Source organism: Mangifera indica, chromosome 4 (assembly GCF_011075055.1).
Source record: "Mangifera indica cultivar Alphonso chromosome 4, CATAS_Mindica_2.1, whole genome shotgun sequence".
Classification (NCBI taxonomy): domain Eukaryota; kingdom Viridiplantae; phylum Streptophyta; class Magnoliopsida; order Sapindales; family Anacardiaceae; genus Mangifera; species Mangifera indica.
The window spans coordinates 11514389-11540724 of record NC_058140.1 but is presented as its reverse complement, the minus strand read 5'-3'; the positions used below and the strand labels follow the sequence as shown (position 1 = coordinate 11540724).

General features: G+C 31.6%; 2 protein-coding genes and 1 pseudogene across 2 annotated transcripts; all 3 read left to right on the top strand.

Moving 5' to 3' along the window:
- Positions 1-11656: 11656 nt before the first annotated feature.
- Positions 11657-13640, top strand: LOC123214972 (phenylcoumaran benzylic ether reductase Pyrc5-like). Its single transcript, XM_044634998.1, has 5 exons — positions 11657-11920; positions 12169-12303; positions 12516-12753; positions 12955-13158; positions 13245-13640. The coding sequence occupies exons 1-5, from the start codon at positions 11738-11740 to the stop codon at positions 13409-13411; spliced, it is 927 nt and encodes a 308-aa protein (XP_044490933.1). The 5' UTR covers positions 11657-11737; the 3' UTR covers positions 13412-13640.
- A 1442-nt stretch (positions 13641-15082) lies between these two features.
- On the top strand, positions 15083-16343 carry LOC123214973 (annotated as a pseudogene).
- Positions 16344-20440: 4097 nt separating this feature from the next.
- On the top strand, positions 20441-22428 carry LOC123214971 (phenylcoumaran benzylic ether reductase Pyrc5-like). Its single transcript, XM_044634997.1, has 5 exons — positions 20441-20816; positions 21047-21181; positions 21392-21629; positions 21835-22038; positions 22126-22428. The coding sequence occupies exons 1-5, from the start codon at positions 20634-20636 to the stop codon at positions 22290-22292; spliced, it is 927 nt and encodes a 308-aa protein (XP_044490932.1). The 5' UTR covers positions 20441-20633; the 3' UTR covers positions 22293-22428.
- The last annotated feature ends 3908 nt before the right edge of the window (positions 22429-26336 follow it).

Sequence of the window (26336 nt, the reverse complement as noted above, 5' to 3'; positions counted from 1 at the left end):
TGGATATATGAAATATTAAAAATACATAAAGAAATAGTTTGATATAATTTTCAAGGTATTTAAATAAAAAATATTTTAATATTTTTTATTATTATTAATCTAACATTAACTATTTATACATTTAAAATTATTAAATATATAATAATTTATATTTAGTTGTCTTTTAAATAATTTATGATAATTTTTTATTTTTTTAAATAAAAGATTACCCAGACCAAATATACGGTAAGAAGCATTTGATTCAAGGTAATCTTTAATGAGGTTATCTTGCCCCTTAGCTAATCTATTAGAAGAATATTTTAGGAAAAAAAAATATTGACAATAATATAGTAACTTGGAAAAGAAATAATTAATTAATTTTATAATTTGGCAACCTAAAAGATTCTAAGATATTATTAATATTAATAAAATTATATATATTCACTTTAAATACATAAATGGGTACATATTTAATATGTGTTATTATGTGATTAAATAATTTTAAATTACGTATAAAATAGGCCAAAGGACTTATTCCCACCTAAAGAATGTCATTTTCTCAAATTTTTATCTTTTAATTTTGAAAATCTCATTTACCCACTCATAAAGTATTAAGTCTGTTAGTTTTAAAGATGAAATCGTTATTTATCTATAATATTAAAACTAAACTAAAATTTTATCTCTTTCTCTCCCCTCCTAAACCATAAAAAGTAATAATTTTTCTCTATACTGAGTTTTAAAAAATCACAATTCCCCACTAAGTTTAACTTCAATATCCTACCACTTCCTCCAATGCCATCTCTGATGATTTCTCTCTCTCGATAGTTCCTCTTCTTCCAGTAGTCTACTTTAACGTCTCTTCTCCCTCCAACAATCATGCATCACTCGTCTGGGAAGATAAATCTTCCTCCCAATGAAGAAGAGATTGAGAAGAAGATGAGTTGTCTTCTTCTTCCTAGACGACTTGTCTTCATCTAGGAATACAACTCTCTACCTAGATGAAGATAAGATCCCTTGGTTTCGTTGTCAAAGCATTTCATCTTCCCTATTTGAATAGCCAACTGAAGGAGAGAGAGATGATGAAAGAGACACCTTCAGAGAAAGAGGAGGTGTCGAGAGGGAGAGATTGTCAAAAATGTCACCAAAAATTGAAAACTAGACTTTAGGGAAAAAATGTTGTCTTTTTAAATCTGATTTAAGGGAAAATTATTAGTTTCTAGAGTTTAGAGGGGAAAAAAAGATAAAATTTTAAGGAATTAGAATTTCATTAACTTTAATCGTCTATGAATGGGTAAATGAAAATTTAAAAGTTAAAGAATGAGAACTTGAAATATCAACAACTTTTGGTGGGATAAGTCCTTTGGGCTATAAAATAATACCTACTCACTTGACTATACACATAAATATATATTTATTTATACATCCAAAATATGTGTATGTAATAATATAAAAAATATTTTAAAAAATACATAAAACAAATAATATAATATAATATATAAATTAATTTAATTAAGTCTAATAATACTATTAATCAAATATAATAATTATTTATGAAAACTAACTTATTAAATATAAGGGAAATTAAATTAAATGACCATTTTACCCTATTCTTAAGCAAAAATGTTCATTTTTCCTATTCTTAAGCAAAAATGCCTATTTTTCCTATTCCTAACAAAAATGCCGTAAATTTTTTTTAAAATACCAAAATTATCCTTCACCACATCTATATAAACCCTCTCACTTTTACTCTTATTATATACATTTCTTGTATTACTCAAACACTCACTCTCACTTTCATTTTTACTCAATATTAATTACTACGAGTTCATACGGAAGGAAGAAGTTCGTATTTCTAAATCCAAATCGAAAAAAGTTAATTATTAAAAAAAACTATTGATACGGATCTTAACTCAAAACTTAATTTTATTTATTAAATCTAGTTTGTCTGTCATGTAAAGAGGGTATTTGAATATTAGATAATAATTTAGGGGTTAAATAAAATGTTAGAAAAATATGGGGTATTTTGATATTACACAATATATAAAAGATTTAAATAACATGTTAAGAATAGATAGATATATTTTGATACAAGACAACATACAAGGGTGTTAAATGAAATGTTAGATAATTATAAGGGTTAAATGAAATGTTATAAAAATATGAGGGGTATTTTGATATTAAATATTGTAATATCATTTTAAATAAAATGTTAGGAATAGATAGATGCAGTTTGATACAAGACAAAATACAAGGATGTTAAATGATATATTAGATAATTATAGGGTTAAAATAAAATATTAAAAAAATATGAGGGTATTTTGATATTACATAATATATAAAAGATTTAAATAACATATTAAGAATAGATAGATGCATTTTGATAGAAGACAACATACAATAGTGTTAAATAAAATGTTGAATAAGTATGAGGGGCTAAAAAAATGTTACAAAAATATGGGGGTATATTGATATTACACAAAAGGTAAAGAATTTAAATAACATGTTAAGAATAAATAGATGCATTTTGATATAAGACAACATACAAGAGTGTTAAATAAAATGTTAGACAATTATAGGGGGAAAATAAAATTTTAGAAAAATATGGTAGCATTTTGATATAAAATATTATAAGACGATTTTAAATGATATGTTAAGAATAAATAGATACATTTTCATATAAGACAACATACAATGGTGTAAAATGAAAGGTTAGATAATTATAGGGGTAAATAAAATGTTTAAAAGATATAGGAGGTATTTTGATATTAAACATTGTAAGAACATTTTAAATGAAATGTTAAGAATAGATAGATGCATTTTGATACAATACAACATACAAAAGTATTAAATAAAATGTTAGATAATTATAGGGGGTTAAATAAAATGTTAGAAAAATATAAAGGATATTTTGATATTAATCATTGTAAGATTGTTTTAAATTGTTATTGTGGACTTTTTCTTATACATGATTAATTTTTTTCAAAAATTTGTCATTGTAGGATTGATAATTAAAATAGTTGGGTACGCTTCTGTTCGTTTTCAAGGAGAATAGATTCAAGAAAATATGTTGGAGGATATAAATAATTGATTAAAATTCCCTCTGGAATAACATTTGAGGGATTCATTCAACTTTTAAAGGAGTTTTGCGATCTTGATCCAATAAAAAACTACCTTTAACTATCTATGAAGCTAAAAAAAATTGAACTTGATTGCCCTGTATATATCTAAAATGATGAAGATATCTAGGATCTTATTGATATGTCTCAATACTTATGAATATATTTTTGTTTTTGTTATATATATCACGATTGAAGGACAAAAAGAAGAAGAAGAAGAAATTAGTGAAATGAAAAAAGAATATGATTTGAAAAACTTGATTAATTCAATAATGATACATTGTATATTGCAAACTCATTAACTCATGGAGAGAAAGATATGGTTCCTAATTGGGGTGACTTTGATGGAAATGACATAACTGATATTCCTTTTGAAGAGGTAGAACCTGAGTATAAGCCATCTGTTATCGAAGGTATAGACAGTTTGCAGCTTGAAGATCCTATTTTGGATAGTGAAAATTATTCTAAACCATTTTTTAACAATGTCCCTATTGACCCGTTTAGGTGGCTTCTTTATTTTCCTCCATAACCATCAAATCATCAGGTTGTACAAAATCGATCTGAGAGGAGAATGCTATAAAGCTTGGTGATATTTTTCATAATAAAGAACAATTAAAAGATGTTGTGAAACAATTTATCCCACAGAAAGGATTTTAATACAGGTAAGAAGTCTAACACGGGGTGATAGAATATTAAGTGTGAGCCTGAAAACTATCAGTGGTATATATCTGTAACCAAATCCAAAGTCAGTGAAGTTTTTCAAATTAGTAAAATGAATCTAACTCATACATGTTCAATTGATCAATTAATGTCACATCACTGATAAGCTAAGGTCCAAGCTTTAAATCAATTAATTTGGTCAAAGTTTGTGTTGATTGATTGAATTTATTAGCCTAAAGAAATTATTGTCGACATCACTGATCAGTATAAAATTGACATTTTATATTCACAGTTTAGCGGGCAACAAATTGGGTTTTAAATTCACTGAGGGGCTCACCAGAAGAATCATTTATGCTCCTACCAGAGTATTACTATAATTTACAACGTATTTATTTGGGAACCATTACCGCTACTGAAACAAACAATGACCATCGATTTAAGTATTTTTTTTATGGCATTAGGATGTTTTGTTCGTGCATTTAAAGAATATTTTCGACTTATTATGTACATTGATGTTGTTTTCCTTAAAAGTCAATATTTAGGTCATTTATTCCTTGCAATAGGCCTCGATGGTAATAACCAAATGTATCCTATTGGTTTCGATGTTAGTAAAAAAGAATACTATAGCATGTGGTGTTGGTTTCTCAAAAAGATTAAAAAATGCATCCATGACATCCCCGAGTTGGGGGAAAATCTCGGATCGACATCATATTATATACTCTGCAATGGCTGAAGTCTTTCTAAGTGTCTACCATAGATATTGTTGTCATTATCTTTTGTGTAACATACGAGTAAAGTACAAATGAGACTCAAAGGTAATGTGTTTAAACATGCATATAATTTTTATTCTGTTTAACATTTTATAAATTTTGATAATAAAATTCTCATATTATTTATTACCTTACAGGTTGTGGGTGCATATTGGAAAGCTGTGAAATCATATACAAAAGCAGATTTTGAGGCTATGATGCAATGAATCCTCAAGCTGGGGCTTATCTACGTAAGGTTAGATTTGAGCGATGGAGCAGGGTACACTTTTCAGGGTATCAGTACAACATAATGACAACTAATATTGTAGAGTCATTTAATGTCTTTGTTAGACATGCACGAGGTTTACCTATCATGATGCTTGCCAAGTTCATTCGTGGCACATTATAGTGATGGTTTTACGAGAGAAGAAACCATGCAAGTATATACCCAATTGTTAATAACTATGTATTTGAGCATGTATTTCTTTTCTTATGTTTGTTATTAATAGATATGTTGTTACTTTTTTCAAATTACAAATGAATACCCTAACTTTGTTACCCTTTGGACGGAGGGGAAGATCAGTCGTCGTGTGTCAAAGTCTACGCCCTTGAAAGTTTGACCAATTGCACCTCTTCGGTTTCAAGTTGTTGGTTTTGGTGGATACATGGGCATTATGGACTTCCATGAAATGTCTTGTACATGCAAAAAGTTTTAGCTTTCATGTATTTCATGCAAGCATGTCATTATTATTACAAGACACATGAGGCTCACAAATGTTAATGCATGAGTTCGTCCATTCTTCCGTGTCGAGTTCTACTATGCATTATATGAGGAACCTGTCAATCATCTTAGAAATCAGTCAGAATGGTTGTATGTACCAAAAGAAAGAGTTATCCTATCCCCCGTTCTCGATAGTCGTCGACTAAGTCGTCCCTCCAATAGAAATCGACGTCCTTCGTAAGGGGAAAATGTTACACCCAGGATTTGTAGTCGTTGTATCCAATGTAAAAACCCAACACTAGTCCTGAGCTCTGTCCTACAAAGTTCATCTAGAAAAGGTAAAAGATTGAGATTTTGACAAGCTTTTGTTTAATTTTATTAATTATATGATTCACAACTGTTGTTCAAATGATATGTAATTGATGTATTATGATTATTGTTTCAGATGAGTAATTGAATTCATATGTAATATAATAAATTTACTGCGAATAATTTCTTCATTTCATAATTGTTAGCATGAACATTACTCTTGCAATTATTAGAATTAACTGTTAATGATTTGATTAATATATACTTTACTTGTGTATGAAGCTAAACTTATAAAAATCAATAAATTATGTCACTGAACCTGAACTATATTTGAAAGATAACTTTTGGCATCATACATTAACTCATAAATTTCATGCAATTTATTTTTTCAACAATGAAATCTTGATTTATTGTTAATGATTTGACTAATGATATTAATGTTAAAAATATTTTAGTATTTCACTAATACCATCATTTAAAGTTACTAACATCACCTTAATCTTATAAAATTTTTTCTGTGATAAAATTATTTAAAAAATGAAATCAAATATATATCCATATATATTGATAGATAATATATATAATACGCATAAGTATATACAACAAATACATACATAACTACCTTCGTATTAGTAAAATAAACAATGATCGACCTAAATATACATTTGTGATCTATTTGATACAGTGAAAATATAATTGCAAAGCTAAACATTGGGGAAAATCCACGCTTCGTGACAATGTCAAATACTCTATAAAGCGTAACATAAAAATGCCACAGTCACAAGAGCCCTCGCCTTGTTGGACACCCTTTGCTCAATGTAACATGAGGGGATCTTGTCATGGTGTATGCCCAAAAGCTGTCCAAAAATTCATCGCCTCTAATAATACTAGTATGAATGTCGTGTGCGGTCACATTTGTCATTCAAAACATTTTATACTCCTTAAATATAATACCTTGGAGTCGTATACCGTAATCGATCAATCATGAAAATCTATAATTCTGACTATCCAATATATGCAGTCGAAGTTTATAAGGATGAAAACCTATCAACGGTGAGAAATTAGAATGGATACACATGTAGATTATAAATTAATTAAATGTAAATTATAATAGAAATGTTATTATACTATACCATATCGACCATCCCCCATGATTTGTAAAACAAACCCAAGATATAATCTACCTCAACCATCTTCGAAAATTGATACTGCCCTGTTGGTATGGCCTACCAGCTAGGGAATGTCATCTCGATATGTCCTACAAAAAAGGTGTAGGTAGTTGTCCAACGCTGTAAAATGATCATATGGTGATCATCCTGGTATTGACGTAATATAACAAAAAAAGAATCGATATGTTGAAATAGTATAAAAAACTTGAATTGTGTTAGTTATTGACGAATATAGAGAACTTTTAACCAAATTATATAGTACATATAACTTATATCATCGATCAATCATTGATGCAGCTCCTCCACAATTTGTCAGAAACTGTTTTTCGACTTCAATCTGATAAAGTAAACTTGATGCTCGTCAAATGCTGCAACTCTGGTGTACCATACGAGGAAAGATTCCTCATGTTCTACAGTAGAGGATGGAATGGTCCAAAGTTGTCATTTCACCCTCGCTTTGATTGAATTTGTATATATGGTACGAGCAAGTGGACCCTTCCAAATGATTCAATCGTGTGCAATATAAACCAACTGCAAGTACGTACAACTGTTAAATCATTATTTTATCTTAAATACCAATTACGAATTAATCAATTAATGTTACTTTATCCATATATGTCGAAGAAGGTTTGATTGGAGAATCCTTTATTATAGTCAAGTCAACTATGTGTACCCCCTCGACGGACTGTAAAATGATAATTTTAAAATTATCAATGATCAGTATATATTAGTATTTATATACTAATTATAGTGGATATACCGCAACTTGGTTTGCATCGGAAACATCCTCCTGTAAGTTTTCCCCCTGTGAACTAATACCATTGTCTATTTACTGAAACTGGGATATCAACAAGTAACCATAACTGCTCATTTTGAAAATGAGGCAAAACATTTTAAATAAACATAATAATTGGAAAGACAAATTGATCAATGACAGTTTATCAGAAAATACACTATATTTATGGTTAGAGAAGGTGTACAGAGAGAACTCTCGATTGATAATGCCTTGAGGATAGTACCCTATATGCGTGAAAAGAACAAAATGATAAATGATATTTCATATAAAATATAATAACTATAATAATGTTCATACCTCATGTGGGAGATTTGAAACAACTGGAGATCCAACTGAAACACCTTTATGAGCAGGACCCTATACGAATATGTAAAAGGAATTAATCAATAACAATTAATTAAAAAATAGAGTGACAATGATAAATGACATACCTCAGATCGGAGAGGTGATGTAACAAAGAGTCAACTGATATCCCCTCGTAACGATTACCCTTGGGTAAGAGTAATAATAACTTGATTAGTGATATTTCATATAAAATATAAAAAAAAATATATAATAACATTTAACATTAAATATCTCTAAGAAATTAAATACAAACCTCATGTGAGTAATGGGATGAAATTGACCTATCAATAGGAGAAGTCATCCCAATATTGTCGTGCATACCCTAGACAAAGTTGAAATAGATATTAGAGCAACAACAAAATACAATTTTTATAAAGAATAAATGAGATGTGGCTTTATAACTTGATTGATTGGAGCTCAACATGTACGTGTGACGATTTTCTCCAAATGAGTCAGATGATCCTCTAATCGAGTCATTGAAAAGACACATCGTCGCGTAATCACGTCATCTGCAAAGACACCTCTTTGCGAAAATAGGAAATCTCACATAAAATCATAGTGCCTAGTGCGCTAATACAACATCAGCTATGGATATAGTGGGTGATGCAGACGGGGGACACTCCTATGTGGCAGGATAGGTGACATAGTTTTCAACCCCAAGAAGGTCTATAGTGTCGGCCGCTGTAGTCTGAACTACCAGGGGACTTGAAGGCTCCTCTAACAGGGGGTTGAATAGGCTCCTTAAATGTCCCTAGAGTACTGACTAATATATTTGAAGGTGGCATGACAGGAGAAACCCTATCGAAAGAGACATCGAAGACAATGAGGAGGAATACGAATCCGACATACCAGTGTACTCACAAATGTCCGCATACCATGGTTTAGCCTCCTTAATTGGTGACGAATGAAACGAGAATGTGACATGATCCTATTCATTAAGATATATAATTCAACATAATTACAATATTTAATGAATCAATTAACTTAATTAACCCCAAGTATGCCACCTAAACATCCGTAGAGATGTATAGATATCAATCATATTAACCCTAACTTACTACAAAATATCCCATACTACAATATAATCAATAATGATTAAAATAAATCAATTTGTATTTTTGCCAATTAATATATATAATCAATAAATATAAACTTACCTTGAATGTAAAAGAAAATCCGTAGAGGTCATATTTACGTATTTTAGGCATCCGTCTAGAGTAGACTCTATCACTCGCCTGTGATATTGACTCGTACGTCATCTGTCACACTGTAATACCCTAGGGATAGAAATTAAATCTATCTAGATGATCAACTAACTATAAATATTTGGTAGATAATTTCTTTTGTAAATCATTCCCTAACAATATTATATGTAGACAATACAGTAAAGTCATCTTGACGGTGTCAATATTATCATCCCTCCATGGTCTAGCCAAAAAAGTATACTCGATGTCGTGATACTGCATCTTTAGACAACCTCGAAAGTTGATATCTCTAATCCTATGCTGGATGAGTAGGGAATATACGATGAAAGTGCAGTGAGTTAGTTAAATAATAGCCCTGTCATAAAGGAAAACTCGAACGGGTTGAATCTCACATCAACCCTGTTAACCCTAAACCATAACTCATCTCTAACGGAGGGCTGCTGTAGCTGTTGTAGGAAAAATGCATGCACCAATACTCTGAAAAATTGATATTGGGTAGACAAAGGAGATACTCAAAACATATCCTCTCAAACAGTCGAAATTGATCCAGGGTCAGTGTTGACCAAATCTTGGACATGGTGGTGTGTTGTATAAGCATATAACCTCTACTTGAAAGTGTCTCAACTCGTCTAGGATTCTTAACTTGCCTTTAACATGTTTCTTTTTAGGCTAAAGGACTATTTCCCACCCAAGGTATGCTTTTTTTCCAAAATTCCCCCCATTAACTTTGAAAAGCCTATTTACCTACCTATGGCCTGTTAAAAAAAAGTCAGTTGACGGATTCAAAAGTAAAATCATTATTTTATCTATAATATTAAAAATAAACTTATATTTAATTTCTTTTTTACCTCTAAACCCTAACAACTAATAATTTTCTCCCAACTCAAGTTTTCAAAAACAACATTTTTCCCCCTAGGGTTTTCAAACTTTTGGATTGAATTTTTTGACAATGACCGATGATCTCCAAGCGACATTTCTTTCTCCTCAGTGTCTCCTCTTTCTGACCGTGCGACGTCTTTCCCTCCTAAGCGTCGTCATCAATGAAGATGACACATCTTCATCGAGATGAAGACAAATCGTCTTCTTTCAGAGACCAAGATGAAGTTTGCGTCGATGACGAAGACTCTTCATTAAAAAAGAGTCTTCATCGTTGACGAAGACGTCGTCTTCGTCTCGACGAAGACGTGTTGTCTTTGTCGACGACAACGTTATACAACGTTGGAAGTGTATGGCTGGAGGGAGGGGCCGGAAGGAGAGAGAGAGTAAGTGCTTGGAGATCGTTGGTCATCGTCAAAAAAATTAGATCTGAAGGTTTGAAAACCCTAATGGAGGAAAATACAGTTTTTGAAAACTTGGGTTTGAGGGGAAAGTGTTAGTTTTTAGGGTTTAAGGGGAAAATAATATGATTAAAGGATTCAGTTAAGTTGAACAACCCATGGGTGGTTAAATGGGATTTTCAAAGTTAACGGAGAGAATTTGGAAAAAAAGCATACCTTGGGTGGGAAATAGTCCTTTGGCCTTCTTTTTATGAGAAATATTCTGCAAAATTTTTTTAAAATTGGTAAGAATTTTATAAAAAACAGATATATAGACAAATGTGAAAATGACAAATAAAAAAAACATAAAAAGATAACATAGAAAGACAAAATATAGAAAAACAATCAAAACAGAAATGAAATTTGAAATCTACACATAAAAATACCCTAAAATGTCTCAACAATCAAAAAATTATTAAAAAATCTAAAAATATGAGTCGATATATCCTAAAATGACAAAATTTTAAAAAAACAAAACTAAAATTCAAATTCTATATATTGAAATACCTTCGAATGTCAATGATAAAAAAATCGTTCGAAAATCTAAAAAATACAAGTCAATATATTCTAAAATGATAAAATTCAAAAAAACAGAACTGAAATTCGAATTCTATGTGTTGAAATACCCTAGAATATCAACAATTAAGAAATCTCTCAGAAATCTAAAAAATACGAGTTGATATATCTGAAAATAGCGAAAATAAAAAAAACAGAATTGAAATTTGAATTATACGCATTAAAATACCCTAGAATGTCAACAATTGAGAAATCGTTTAGAAATATGAAAATATGAGTCGATAAATCTTAAAATGATGAAATTTGAAAAAATGAAACTGAAATTCAAATTCTATGCATCGATCGATCTCGTCTTCATCTTTTGGGAAGACGATTTCTCTTCCCAGACGACGTTTTTAGAAACCAGAGAGGTTAGGGTGGAGGTGAGGCAATACGTCGAAGGATAGGGAGCCGTCGGGAGGAAAAGATGGTTAATGATGGTGTCAGAGAAGGTGATTGGATTTTGAAACTAAACTCTAGGAGGAAAATGTGATTTTTTAAAATTTGATTTAGGGAAGAAAAGTTAGTTTTTAAATTTTTAGGAGAAAAAAATCATATTTAAGTTTATTTTTAATATTAAATATAAAATAATAATTTTATCTTTAAAATTAATAGATTTAAATGATCATGAATAGATAAATAGTATTTTTAAAGTTAACAAAAAGAACTTTGCTTCCTTGGGTGGGAAATAGTCTTTTGGCCTTATCATGCTCATATCTTATTCTGTCATGACATACCAGACGGGTACCTATAAAGTACGGTTTCAGTGTTCTTGAAGATAACGAAACGATATCGGAGTTGGAAACGGCATTTAGGTATGGCAACAAAGAGCAAGATTCTGTTCATCGGAGGCACCGGATATATTGGAAAGCATATCGTCGAAGCGAGCGCAAAAGCCGGTCATCCGACTTTTGTACTCGTGAGGGAGTCCACTCTTTCTAACCCTGCCAAATCCGGCATCATCGACAATTTCAAGGCCCTCGGCGTCAATTTTGTTATTGTACGTAAACGTTTTTTATTTTTCATTTTCGCCCATTTTTGCGAAGCATCCCATAGAAATCGAGATTTTGTTTTTTGTTTTTTTCAATGTCTAGCATGAGCTGTGTATGAGTGACACTTGGCATCAGAGTCAAGTCCTGGCGAGCGGAATTGGAATCTGATAAATAATTAATAATTAATAATCAAATAATTTATTGTCAAGTCATGGTACTGTTTTTTAATTTTAAATTGTCGGGTTTGGTGACGCAGGGAGAATTATTTAATCACGAGAGTCTGGTGGGTGCGATTAAGCAAGTAGACGTTGTGATATCAACAGTGGGTCACGCTCAATTACGTAATCAAGATAAGATTATTGCTGCAATTAAAGAAGCTGGAAATGTCAAGGTAATTTTCCTTCATCTTTCTTACCTTTGTTGTGATGGCTTATTGGCTTGGTGAGCCTGCAACAGGAAAGGTTTGTGGCAAAAATGAAAGTTTCAACAGACGAAACTTAAAATTACTACAATGAGATTCCCCACCCGGATAGATAGTTCCATTTTTAGTTGGAATTTGTTGAACTCACAGACTTGGTTCTGAAAATGTTTTATTTTATACAGAGATTCTTTCCTTCAGAATTTGGTAATGATGTTTATCGTGTCCATGGTGTCGAGCCAGCAAAAACAGCATTTGGGGCAAAGGTTAATATCCGCCTCTCTGTTGAGAAAGAAGGAATTCCATACACCTATGTGTCATCTAATTTCTGTTCTGGCTTTTTCCTTCCCACTTTGGCACAGCCTGGAGCCACATCTCCCCCAAGGGATAAAGTGGTCATCTTAGGAGATGGAAATCCAAAGGGTAACTGTTAAAAGCATATTATGGTTGGGAATTTCATCATATTCTAACTTCGTTATGCATTTACTTCAAATAGACATTCTATATATATGGGAGAGCTTGAGAAAAGAATTGAATGAGTATGAATAGTTTAGATGATGTTATAAATGCAGCATATTTCTTTAGTGTTGTTAATTAAACCAAGTTTCATTTTATGAATTGCAGCAATTTTTAACATGGAAGATGATATTGGAACCTATATCATCAGAGCTGTGGATGATCCAAGAACCTTGAACAAGGTCCTTTACCTCAGACCTCCTGGCAACATTTACTCATTCAATGACCTTGTGTCTCTATGGGAGAAAAAGATTGGCAAAACCCTTGAGAGGGTCTATGTATCGGAGGAGCAACTTCTGAAAAACATTCAAGGTTAGGGAAAATATCAGACCTATAATCATTCCTTCTTATAAGAATGTTAAGTCTAACATTGCTCACATCTTTTGGTATGTTTGCAGAAGCTGCAGCTCCTCTGAATATGTTCTTATCTATCTGCCACTCAGCCTTTGTAAAGGGATACCAAACCAACTTTGAGATTGAACCATCGGTCGGAGTTGAAGCCACAGAACTTTATCCTGATGTCAAGTACACCACCGTGGATGAGTTCCTCAATCAGGTTGCTTGAATCAACCTTGTTTATCTGCAGGATCTCAATTAATAAACTACATATTTTAGGCTTTAATATTAGTGTGCTTTCCTTGCTTTTTCATGTATTTGATGTCCCTAGCAACGAATAAACTTGGTTCTGCTGCTAAGATGAAAAGGATCAACCCCCTTCCTCTTGCGCCAAAGATCTTATCATTTCCGAAGATAGCCTGTTGTGTCTTTTTTTTTTTTTTTCAATTTTTAGACATCAGTCTTGCCATGTTTAAGTGTATCTATTTTTATGATAAATAATATTATAAATATTTATTTTAAATATATAAATAAAGATGTATTTATATTTATCATTACTTTATAATTAGATATTATTTTATTTTTAATATAAATTCATCTAATTATATAATAATATACATCAAATATATACTTATTTATATATCTAAAACTATTTCACATAATTTTATTATTTTATAATTCCAGCAAAAATGCAACAAAATAACACTAAGCTCGCTCATACTTATGTGTCCACAATTAGACAAATTAGTAAACATGCTGAAGTTACAGGATCGTCGGCATTTGTGGGATAAGTGCCTCGATGAAACCTGCCTGTAACCTCTTTGATTTGTAAGAAAAATTTTCGAACTTCGGAAAATATTAATATTATTTTAATTTAATAATTTTAGATATATTTATAATTCAGTAATTTAAATTTTATAAAAATATTATAATTAATTTTGTTGAATTGTATATACAATATAAATAAAATTCGGTTTATGACAGGACTAATATTTATTAGGTAAAGAGGTTAGTCTGTTTTTCTAATGTATGCAAGATAAATTCCTCAGTCATTTTGGTAAAATATCATAAAGAAAGACCAATTTCATCGAATCGGAGATTAAATAGATTCAAAATTATTTTTATATCAATTATGTTAAATTAAATGGATTTAATAAACTAATTGCACGTCTTATCAATCAATTAATACGATTATAATAAATAATTTAAGAAAATAATCAATACTTGAATAATTAAAAGATGTATTAAAGAACAAAAATTAATCTCACAATTCTTGTAGTTTTATGGTTTCAGATTCCTTCAACCAAGAGAAGATTTAGCCACTATAAACCATCTTAAACCAGCCAAAATTCCAGAAAAATGTTCCTCCCATTACCATAATGATTTTCCAGCAAAATAAAAATAAAAATAAAAATATATATGTTTTCCCCCTACTCAAATCCAAAAATAAAAGTCAATCATAATCTCTTAATCTAACCAAGTAAATAAGATATATATCTTCCCGAAAAGAAAAGAAAAGATATACATCTTGATATATATCTTTCCCCTAAAAAATATTCTTTTTTATCTATCTAAAATAATTTTCTTTTTCAGCTAATAATCACTTTTTTTTTAGAAAGCAAATTTTGATTTTTTTGAAATATCTCAACTGATTTGAACGTCCAGATTTAAATTTCAAATTCTGCTCTTGTCATTTCACATGCTCACACCTAATCAACATCACAAATTTTGTTAAATGGTAAGTCTACTCCAATTTTAGTTTTTTTGGCCCAAACTTCACTCCAAAAATATTCAAAATTTTTTAAGTGCAAAAAGATAAATAATTCTATTAGATTGAATTAATTTTTCATATAACATAAATGAATTAAAAATTAAAATAACGACAATTAATAATGGTATCATGGTTATATCAACCTTGTCTCGCCCTCAATTGGTTGATCAGGTCAAAATTCTCGCGGCAATTAAAAAAGCTGGAAATGATAGCGTACCATCAACATTGAGATGATGTCAATGTCATTTGGTTAGAATTTTGGTGAAATTGGTTTAATGCTATGCAGAGACTCTTCCCTTGAGAATTTGGAAATGATGTTGATCGTGTCCATCCTGTTGAGCCAGTAAAAACAGCGTATGCTACGAAAGCTAAAATCCTCCGACTTGTTTAGGCTGCAGGAATTCCATACACTTATCATGCAATGGTATTGCGGATGCATACCTTTCCAACTTCTCGCAGCCAGGAGCCACTGGTCCCCCTGTGGAGAAAGTCTTCATCTACGGTTTTGCTGATTAGTTTGTTGCATTTTGTTAAGTAGTGGACTAAGGGGTATGTTAAATTTGCTGGCTCTTGCCATTTCTATGCTGGTGTCTTTGTGAAGGACATTGATGCTGCTGCTTTCACAATTAGTGCACTGGATGATCCACGTACTTTGAATAAGGTGAACTCTTTGCTCTATGAATGAGCTGGTTGAGACTTGGGAGAGTAAGATTGGCAAGAAGCTCGAAACAATTTATGTACCAGGAGAAGAACTTCTTAGAAAATCAAAGGTACTTTAGATATATTATGGAGGATTACTGTACAAGCTACATCTGTTATTGGTGAGTTTAAAAAAAATTACCAAGGCATTTGGAAACCATCTTGAAATCAATTTTGATTTGGTGCATCACAACATGATGCTTAAATTAGAACCAGTTAAACCAAACTTACAATTAAAATGTAGGTGCAAAAATATATGCAATTTGTTTCTTTCCAGAAACTTATCTTTAGGACGGACTCTAAGTTAATCATGCAGAGAACTAAAATACCAAAAAGTGGGTTCTTGCATGGCAACACCTGTTGTGAGATCACTTGATATTGTAATAGTCGGATTTTTGGTGGCCAAGAGGCACCAAGAAATTATGCTTTTGCTATCTTTTCTATAGGAACCCATGATTGGTGTATATTTTCCTTTCTGTTCTTGTTTGAAACGGTACCAAAAACACGTTGCCTATTGCATTATAGAGACTCCTTATCCAGATAACATGGAGATGATTTTCATATATTCAGTCTTTGTGAAGGGAGATACACATACTTCGATATTGAGTCTTCTGGGGTAGTGGATGGGACACAACACTATCCACACTTGAAGTACACCACAATCATTGAGCATTTAGACACCCTGTTGTGAGAGTTAATATCATTAAACACTTGTTTCATGCAGTGTGCTTGGGTCACTGTTTCCACCAACTGACGAAAGATGATTGAATGAATTTATTTGTTCTATTGATAAGATCCAGAGCTAAAATATAATATAGAACAGGCACTACAAGCTCCTTCATTACTGGTCCTAGTGCAGTAAGTGCTTGAGTTATACAAAACATGGAAAAGTAGTCCCCAGCTTGCTGTTTTATATTCAAATTTTGTGTCTAAACTTTTCCTTGTTGTTGCACTGAATCATAACGTTGCGTTCATCGAGCGATACGAATTCTTGGCTAGTTTCTTTCCCAGTCAGGAGGGTATTCTCCTCCAGAGTTCCGGACTTCCTCCTGTCAACTCACATGTCTTTGTTGATGCCGATGGTTGATAGGTATGCTAAATGGTTGTAGCCACCAACCATTGTCAACCCAACATCAGTAGGCTGCCAAACCTAAGTGTTATGCCAAAACAGAAAAATCACAAGTTTAGGTCTCTGAAAGAAGAACCTTTTTCATCATTCAAAATTTCATAATGATTCTAGAAACTCTCTCAGACTCTCAGTTGATGGTATAAGCACTTAAAAATGATATTGGTTAGGTATCACTCCATGCTTGCAGGTGGAGGTCGGACTAAACCTAACCCTTCCAACAAACAAAGATCTTAACCTCTCCAAAAAATTAAACCTGACCAACTATTAATAATTTAAGAAAGGGACTATTTCACACCCAAGATTTAGCCCAATCTCAAACTCATACTTACGGAAGATGAAAAATTCAAACTTCCCCTTATGAGCAAACTTCTGTTAATTTTTTCTATTAAAGAGAGAGATAAAATAGTCATTTTATCGTTTATATTAAAAAGTTATAAAGTTTATTACTCCCCCAGGTTTTAGAAACTAACATTTTACTCTTACTTAAAGTTTTCAAACTTTGAAAAGTAATAATTTCACCCCCAAACCTAAGGTTTCTATATTTTTCAAACTCAGCTGCCCCCTATAGGTTTCAAAAACGACAGTTTCACCTTTACTCTTCAACTTCATCTTCTGGTATCGTCTCTGACCTCCTTCTTCTCTTGGTGCGATGGTGGCCATGTGATGAAGAGACAGAGATCTCTTCATTGCATCACCCAAAAGACGAAAGGCGACGCTTTGTCATCCTTCATCGTTCGTCACATTTAGACAATGAAGCGTCGTCCTTCATCAGTTCTTTCAGATTTGGACAACGTTTCATCATCTAGATTTAGACGATGAAAGGTTGTCTTTCGTCGTCCTTTATAGCCAAAGATGGGAGATCGATGGAAAGCGTCGGTTGTCGATGGTAGTCGGAGAAGGAAGCAAACCCTAGAGGTGATATCTAAATTTTTCAAAATTTTAGGGTGGGTTAAAGTGTTAGTTTTTAAAACTTAGAGGAGATGAAATGATAAAATTTTTAAAATTTTAAAGTTTATACGTAAAATAATGATTTTACGTCTGTCTTTAACTAAAAATTTGGATGACGGTTTGGTCATGAATAGGAGTTTGTATTTTTTATCTCTTGTTAATGTGAGTTTGAGATTGGACTAAAACTTGAGTGGAAAATAGTCTTTTTCCCTAATAATTTTCTAAAACTTTTTCATATTAATAAATCACAGAAAAAACGTTGTAATTGTTGGAGAAGAGAAGTAAATTTATATAAGGGAAAAACTTTGTGTGAGAGAATTATTTAAGAGGAAGACTTATAATTTTTGTTTTATGCTCCAAATACAAAACAACTAGAGTATTTATAGGTACAAGGATGACTTTTAAAATCTTAAATACATGAACTTAACATTGAACTTGTAGTTACTTATGTATGAACATGAACTTATGCTATGAATATTGAACTTTGAGTTGCACAAATATTTGACTTGTATCACATAAGATGTACCTAGAAATGTGTTCATGAACTTGTGTCCCATGAGATGCACCTAGAAATATGTTCATGAACTTGTGTCACATGAGATGCACCTAAAAATCTTCAAATTAATCTTCAACACTCCCCCTTAATTTGAAATCTTCTTTTTTACTCCAAGATATGCTCGTAATCGATGAAACTCTTCAAACTTGAGTGGCTTTGTAAAAATGGCCTCAACTTGATCATGTGTCTTTACATACTTAAGTTCTATTTCCTTTATCTCATCTTCTAATTTCACATGTTGCTTTTCCAATTTCATTGTACTTAGAATAAACCTTTGCCACCTATAAAATCCTTGTAAAATGGTTCATTAGTTTGTAGGCACTGTGCTTTATATTCAGTAAATGTCTTATGCAAGTGTTCTATCATGTTATCACGCTTCTACACTTTATTAATTAAAAATTGTTAATTCACATTAGACTCTTCACGAACTTGATTTTGGCATTATTAGCGTCAATAATTTTCAATGATAACTTCTCGTTCAATCTTTTAACCTCATCCTTCTGATGCAAAACTTCGTCTTTTAGTCTTGTATACTCATCACGTTGTTTAATTGACTTGTGTGTTATAGCCTTCAACCAATTGAATTTCTCATTCAATTTTGACACTAAATTTTCTGTTGCTTGTCGTGCTTGCCTCTTTTGATTTAACTCCACAAGCAATTTTTTATATCTCTTGATAGAAACCTTCTCTTCAAACGAATTTGTTACATCTACCTTCAAATATTTTGCTTCTTTTATCTTGTCATCTTTGACTATTAGCAACAAAGTGGACTCTTCAACTTCTTGTTTATCATCAACAACATTCACTTGTTCCTTAACATTAGTTGTTGTAAAATAACATTCCCAAGCATAATGACCAAAATTATGACAATTATAACACTTAACTTTAGACTTATCATACATCTTCTCATTTGGTCTAGAATTATTACCTCTTCCTCTGCCTCTTGCTCTTCCTCAACCTCTATATGATTGATGACTCCTTTCATCATTAGTGAAGTTGTTATAATCACCTCTACCTCGTCCTCCTCTACCACAACCTCGTCCTCGTCCTTTGTGGTTAGTCTCGCCATTATCATCTTTCAAAGAAACTTTTACTTTTAGAGCTTGCTCTAGTGGTTCATCTTCCCTCCTTTTAATCTTATCTTTATGGGCTTGTAAAGAGCTTTCTAATTGTTTAAGTGACAAGGAGTCTAAATCTTTAAATTCTTCAATGACACAAACCACATAATCAAACTTTGGAGTCAAGGAACGAAGAATTTTTTCTACCACACAAACATCTTCAATTTGATTACCATACCTTTTCATTTGACTTGCGATGGCCTTTACCTTTGAACAATAATTCGAAATTGACTTAGAATCCTTCATACGCAAAACTTTAAAATCACCTCATAATAATTGGAGTCGCACTCTTTTCACTTTGTCAACTCTTTGAAATGAACTTTGCAAAATCTCCCATGCCTCTTTTGAGGTAGTTGTATCGGCCACCTTCACGAACATTGAATCATCCAAACAATGATGGATGAGGGTAAGAGCTTGTTGATCCTTCTTCCTTATCTTTGCCAAAACATTCTTCTCATTCTGTAGTAGATCGACTTCATTTTCAGGTTGTACATAACCTTTCTGAATAATATCCCATGCATCTTGTGAGCCAAGTACGACTTTTATGCGTAGACACCAAGTTCCATAATTTTCTTTTGTGAGACGAGGAAATTGAAATAAGTATACTCCATTGTTATTTGTCATCTCTAAAAAAAACTAGGCTCTGATACCACTTTGTTGGAGAAGAGAGGTAAATTTATATAAGGGAAAGGCTTTGTGTGAGAGAATTATTTGAGAGGAAGACTTATAATTTTTTATTTATGCTCCAAATACAAAACAACTAGAGTATTTATAGGTACAAAGATGACTTTTAAAATCTTAAATACATGAACCTAATATTGAACTTATACATTAATCATTTATGAACATGAACTTATGTTATGAACATTGAACTTTGAGTTGCACAAACATTTAACTTGTATCATATAAGATGTATCTAGAAATGTGTTTATCAACTTGTGTCCCATAAGATGCACCTAGAAATATATTCATGAACTTGTGCCACATGAGATGCACCTAAAAATCTTCAAATTAATCTTCAACAGTATTGTCTGTATGAGGACACAATGTGAAAAATGTGGATGCTTTCAGGCCACCATTAAAACTTCATCCGGTCACGACAATGACACTTCTGTCATTACATACCAGACGTAATTACTATATAAATAAGGGTTTCACTGTCTTTGAAGTTCCATTCCCAGAAAACGGAACTGAGCGAAAGGATATCTGAGTTTGAAACGGCATTTCGGTATGGCAACGAAGAGCAAGATTCTGTTTATTGGAGGCACCGGATATATCGGAAAGTATATCGTGGAAGCCAGCGCAAAAGCCGGCCATCCGACTTTTGTACTCGTAAGAGAGTCTACTCTTTCTAACCCTGCCAAATCCAACATCATCCAAAATTTCAAGACCCTCGGCGTCAATTTTGTTACCGTACGTAACTTTTTTTAGCTTCTTTATTTTTCATTTCCGCCAATCTTACCGTGCATCCCGTGGAAATCAAGGTCTTGTTTTTGGTTTTTTTCGATGTCTAGCCCGATCTGTGTATGAGTGACACTTGGCATGGAGTCACGTCTTGGCGAGCGGAATTGGAATTTGATAAATAATTAATAATCAAATACTTTATTGTTTTTTAATTTTAAATTGTTGGGTTTGGAGCGCAGGGAGAATTATATAATCACAAGAGTCTGGTGAGTGCGATTAAGCAAGTAGACGTTGTGATATCAACAGTGGGTCACTCTCAATTACGTGATCAAGATAAGATTATTGCTGCAATTAAAGAAGCTGGAAATGTCAAGGTAATTTTCCTTCATCTTTCTTACCTTTGTTCTGATGGCTTATTGGCTTGGTGAGCCTGCAACAGGAACGGTTTGTGGCAAAAATGAATGTTTCGTCAGACGAAACTTAAATTACTATAATGAGATTCCCACTTGGATAGATAGTTCCTTTTTTAGTTGGAATTTGTTGAAGTCAAGGACTTGGTTCTGAAAATGTTTTATTTTATACAGAGATTCTTTCCTTCAGAATTTGGTAATGATGTTGATCGTGTCCATGCTGTTGAGCCAGCAAAAACAGCATTTGGGATGAAGGCTAACATCCGCCGCTCTGTAGAGAAAGAAGGAATTCCATACACCTATGTATCATCTAATTTCTCTTCTTGCTTTTTCCTTCCTACTCTAGCACAGCCTGGAGCCCCATCTCCCCCAAGGGATAAAGTGGTCATCTTAGGAGATGGAAATCCAAAGGGTAACTGTTAAAAGCATATTATCATTTGGAATTTCATCATATTTCTAACTTCTTTATGCATTTACTTCAAATAGACATTCTATATATGGAAGAGCTTGAGAAAAGAGTTGAATGAGTATGAATAGTTTAGATGATGTTATAAATGCAGCATTTTTTCTTTACTGTTATTAAATGAAACTAAGCTGTTTCATTTTATGAATTGCAGCAATTTTTAACAAGGGAGATGATTTTGGAACCTATACCATTAAAGCAGTGGATGATCCCAGAACCTTGAACAAAGTCCTTTACCTCAGACCTCCTGGCAACATTTACTCATTCAATGATCTTGTGTCTCTGTGGGAGAAAAAGATTGGCAAAACCCTTGAAAGGGTCTATGTATCCGAGGAGCAACTTCTGAAAAACATTCAAGGTTAGTGAAAAATATCAGACCTCAGATCATTCCTTCTTATAAGAATGTTAAGTCTAACATTGCTCACATCTTTTCCTATGTTTGCAGAAGCTGCGGCTCCTCTGAATTTGTTCTTATCTATCTGCCACTCAGCCTTTGTAAAGGGAGACCACACCAACTTTGAGATTGAACCATCGTTGGGAGTCGAAGCCACAGAGCTTTATCCTGATGTCAAGTACACCACCGTGGATGAGTTCCTCAATCAGTTTGTTTGAATCATCCTTGTTTATCTGCAGGATCTCAATAAATAAACTATATATTTTAGGCTTTAATACTGGTTTGCTTTCCTTGCTTTTTCATTTGTTTGATGTGCCTAGCAACGAATAAACTTGGTTCTGCTGTTCGTCGCAAGTTGTGCTCTTTTTTTATTTTTAAATATTAGTCTTGCCACGTTTTCGCGTACCGATGACTAAGTCAATCTCATTTTTATGATTCCGGCAAAAATGCAATAGAAGGTCCCGGGCCTACTTACTAAATACAGAAACAGAAAAAAAATATATATATACATAAATTATATAGATGTAATACAATAAATAATAAAAAATATATTTATAAATTTTTTATATAAAAAAATACAATATATATATATATATATACACGGATTTAATATGACGTATTACTATTATCAATAATATATTCTTAAAAATATAATAATATCATAATAATTTTAATACTTTTTATGAATCTCTTATTGAAAATAAATATAATAATTTAAATATAAAATATTTAATTAACTATTAAATCTAATACAATATAATACATAATCAAAATTCTTTGTATAATAAATATCATACCAGTTAATTAGAAAAAGTAAACAAATTAATTAATTTAGATTTTAAATTTCAAATCAAAGTAAATCTTTATATGCCTATAAAGAAGGAAAACATAAAATTAAGGCTAGGAATTAAGAAAAAAGTATTGTTAGGTTTTTTTTTTTTTAAATAACAGTAATATTTTCGTAAATAGTTGAAAATAGAAAGAACAATTTTGTATTTTAAGTTTAGCTAAAAATATAAAAATGCAACAAATGTAAAATATAGTGTATAATTTGCGTTTAATACGGGAAAAACGTAAAATATGCATTTAATACATTTTAGATTCAAAAATTCTTTTGAATATGTTTAATACATGAATAATATGGAAATGTAAATAATACGCAAATAATACATGTATCTACTAACTAGCTCTGGCTTGGTGTTTCATATTTAAATTTTGTGTCTAAATGTTTCCTAGTAGTTGCACTGAATCATAACATTGAGATCAACTTTAATTATACTGGAATTGTTTGATCAAATAAATTTTCATTTGACCCTCAAGAGATAGTTTGAGTGACAAAAAATGAAACTTATCTTTAAAAAAATATGGGTTCAAATCTTCTTTGATGACATATTAAAATTAAATTCTTAACTTATTTGATTAAGTGATTATAGAATCAATCATTAGACATGAGATTTGTTCTATTCAGTGTAATTGACTTGGCCCCGCAAGAACAATTTGATTCAAATGGAGTTCCTTGTTACAAAAAGAAAAATGATAACGGTTGAATCTTAATGTTTTGATGATGATAAAAATTTAAGTTTAATTTATTAATGTCCAAAGAATGTTGAAATGCATTACAAATGGACTAAATATAAAATTTGTAGATAAATCTGGATCAGAAAAATATTGGTGAAAATTGATAGCCCGTGACCAAATTAAGATCAAACCGTGTATCAACCGTTCAACATTATGGAAATAAAATGATATCTTCAAGCCATATCCCAAAATAAATATTCATGCTTTTTAAATATAAATTTAGTTGACCCAAATCAAATCAAGTAAATTAGAAATTTTTTTCTTTAAGCATTAAATGTCCCAAGGGGGACATTTGATAATTGTCCCTCCCATGACCTCTTTCCTCACATTTTCTTGTCAAGTGTCATCTCCAACAAATTGTTTGTTGTCATATGTCCAAGAAAAATTTTTCTTCTAATTCCATTAAATGTCCCAGCTGAGACATTTGAAACCCATCCTAGTTGTGACATTTTCCTTTGAATTGTTGATAGACTTGTCCAATTCGTTATCGCCATGTGTCAAAATATTTATTGTCCCAATCGAACCATTTTGAAAATTATCTCAGCCATGACATTTTCATCTGAATTGCTATCAGACTTATCCAATGCGTCATTATCATGTGTCAAAATATTTATTGCGTTGTCGGACCATTCTGAAAATTATCCCAACCGTAACGTAGAATCCAGTATAAGTGCGATAAGTGTAAAGTTTGTCGCTTCCGTGCAATTTTTTTTTTAAAAGCTTTCCAATGGTGTCATTCTTAAAATTAAACCTGTACTTCAATCGTGCGCAACCCGACATATACCCGTTCAAGCTTCTAGATTGTTTTTATAAACACAGAAATAATGCAAGCCGCCTGTGACACAACTTTGTCGCCCATGCTAAAAGTTATCCATTGAAGTATTTAAATCTATCCGTTGAGCTCTAATCAAGGTCCTTTTTCTTTGCCTAATTTTTTTTCAGAAGGCTGTCAATAGGAACTCAACCCAATAGAACCAAATATCTCCATAAATTTGGTTTCAAATTGAAGAGCATGGTGATGAGAAAAAGAGGAGAAGAAAAATCAAAAGAAGTAAAAAAAAAAAAAAAAAAAAGGAAAAGCTAAAAACATTTTACCTTGATTTCTTTGAAACTCTTCGTGAGCTTAAAACTTTTATTCTTTGAGAGTTTTGTTCACTTAAAACTTATTCATATCTTGTAAACAAATATTGTGAACGCAATCCCATATCAAATAGTGTAGTGGACGAAATCCCGAATATACTACTTATAGAAAATTCTTCGAGTGATAGTGAAACTCCAAGATGGTTTTCTTGGAGAAGTGGATGTAGGAGACTTACAAAAAAAAGCTCCGAACTACTCTAAATGAGTATTTCTTCAACTCTATCTCCCTAAATATTATCTGTTAATATTGATATTTATTGTTGATATTATTGTTATTTATTGTTGTTATTATTAATATTTATTGTTGCAATTAATATTGGCATTTATTGTTACTGTGTTATTAGTTATCTCTTGTTATTTGTCTCTATTGCTGTTATTGTTTATTCCTGCTTTAAAGTTTATTACTACTAAATTTATTGTTGGGATTTCGATTGTATGGTTTGTAAAATTTGCTCTAGAGTTTGTTACAGTGTATCATTTAATTTATTTTTAAGAACATATTCACTCCCCTAGGTTCATATTAACCATTATAAAAGTGTCTAACAATAACATTTCATATGCATCTTATAATGTTGTTTTTTTAATCTCATTCTAAGAAACCTAAAGCAATAAAACTTATTTTGAATTTATAAATTTCTTTCATTTTTCACTAGTGGATTGGTAAGAATATCTTGTTTTCACACTTTCTAAGAATGTTTTGAAAAGTGAAAAATGGAAAAAATTTATGATTTCATATTATATAAAGTTATTTTTAAATTATATATATTTGTTTATTTATTTATTTATTTGTATATATTGGGCTAGCTAGGTGATAAGAATATTTTGTTTTATTTTTTATTTTAATTTTTAAAAAAAATTAGTTGTGGGCGGCATCATTTTGGTTTGGGAATAATCTTTAAAGTGGTAAGTGGGCTTGCTCTTATTTATTTATTTTTAATTTCAACTGTAAAAAATTACTTATGGGCTATTTTGGAATTGAAATGGGCTGCAAAAAAGCTAAATGGGAAATACAATTTTTTTTTTTAATATAAAACTGAGGGTGGGCCTAGGCAAAATGTTCAATGCTTTTTTCAAATTGAAGGTGGTCCTGGGCCTACCCTCACAAAGCCCAGGTCCGCCCCTGGATCCAGACTTCCGGACTTCCTCCTGTCAACTCACATGTCTTTGTTGATGCCGATGGTTGTAGGTATGCTAAATGGTTGCAGCCACCGACCATTGTCAAGCCAACATCAGCGGGCTGCCAAAAGAGAAAAATCACAAGTTTGGGTCTTTGAAAGAAAAAAGGTTTTTCATCATTTAAAAATTCATAATGATTCTAGAAACTCTCTCAGGCTCTCAGTCGCTGGTATGAGCACAGCACTTGAAAATGTTAGTGGTTAGGTATCAATCCATGCTTGTAGGTAGATGGTCACACTAAACCTAACCTTTCCGAATTCCAACAAACAAATATACATTTCAATGCAATTAATGCTCATCTTGCCGCACACAGAAAATACGGTAATTGAAATCTAATATATTTTTTATTATTAATATTATCTTATTAA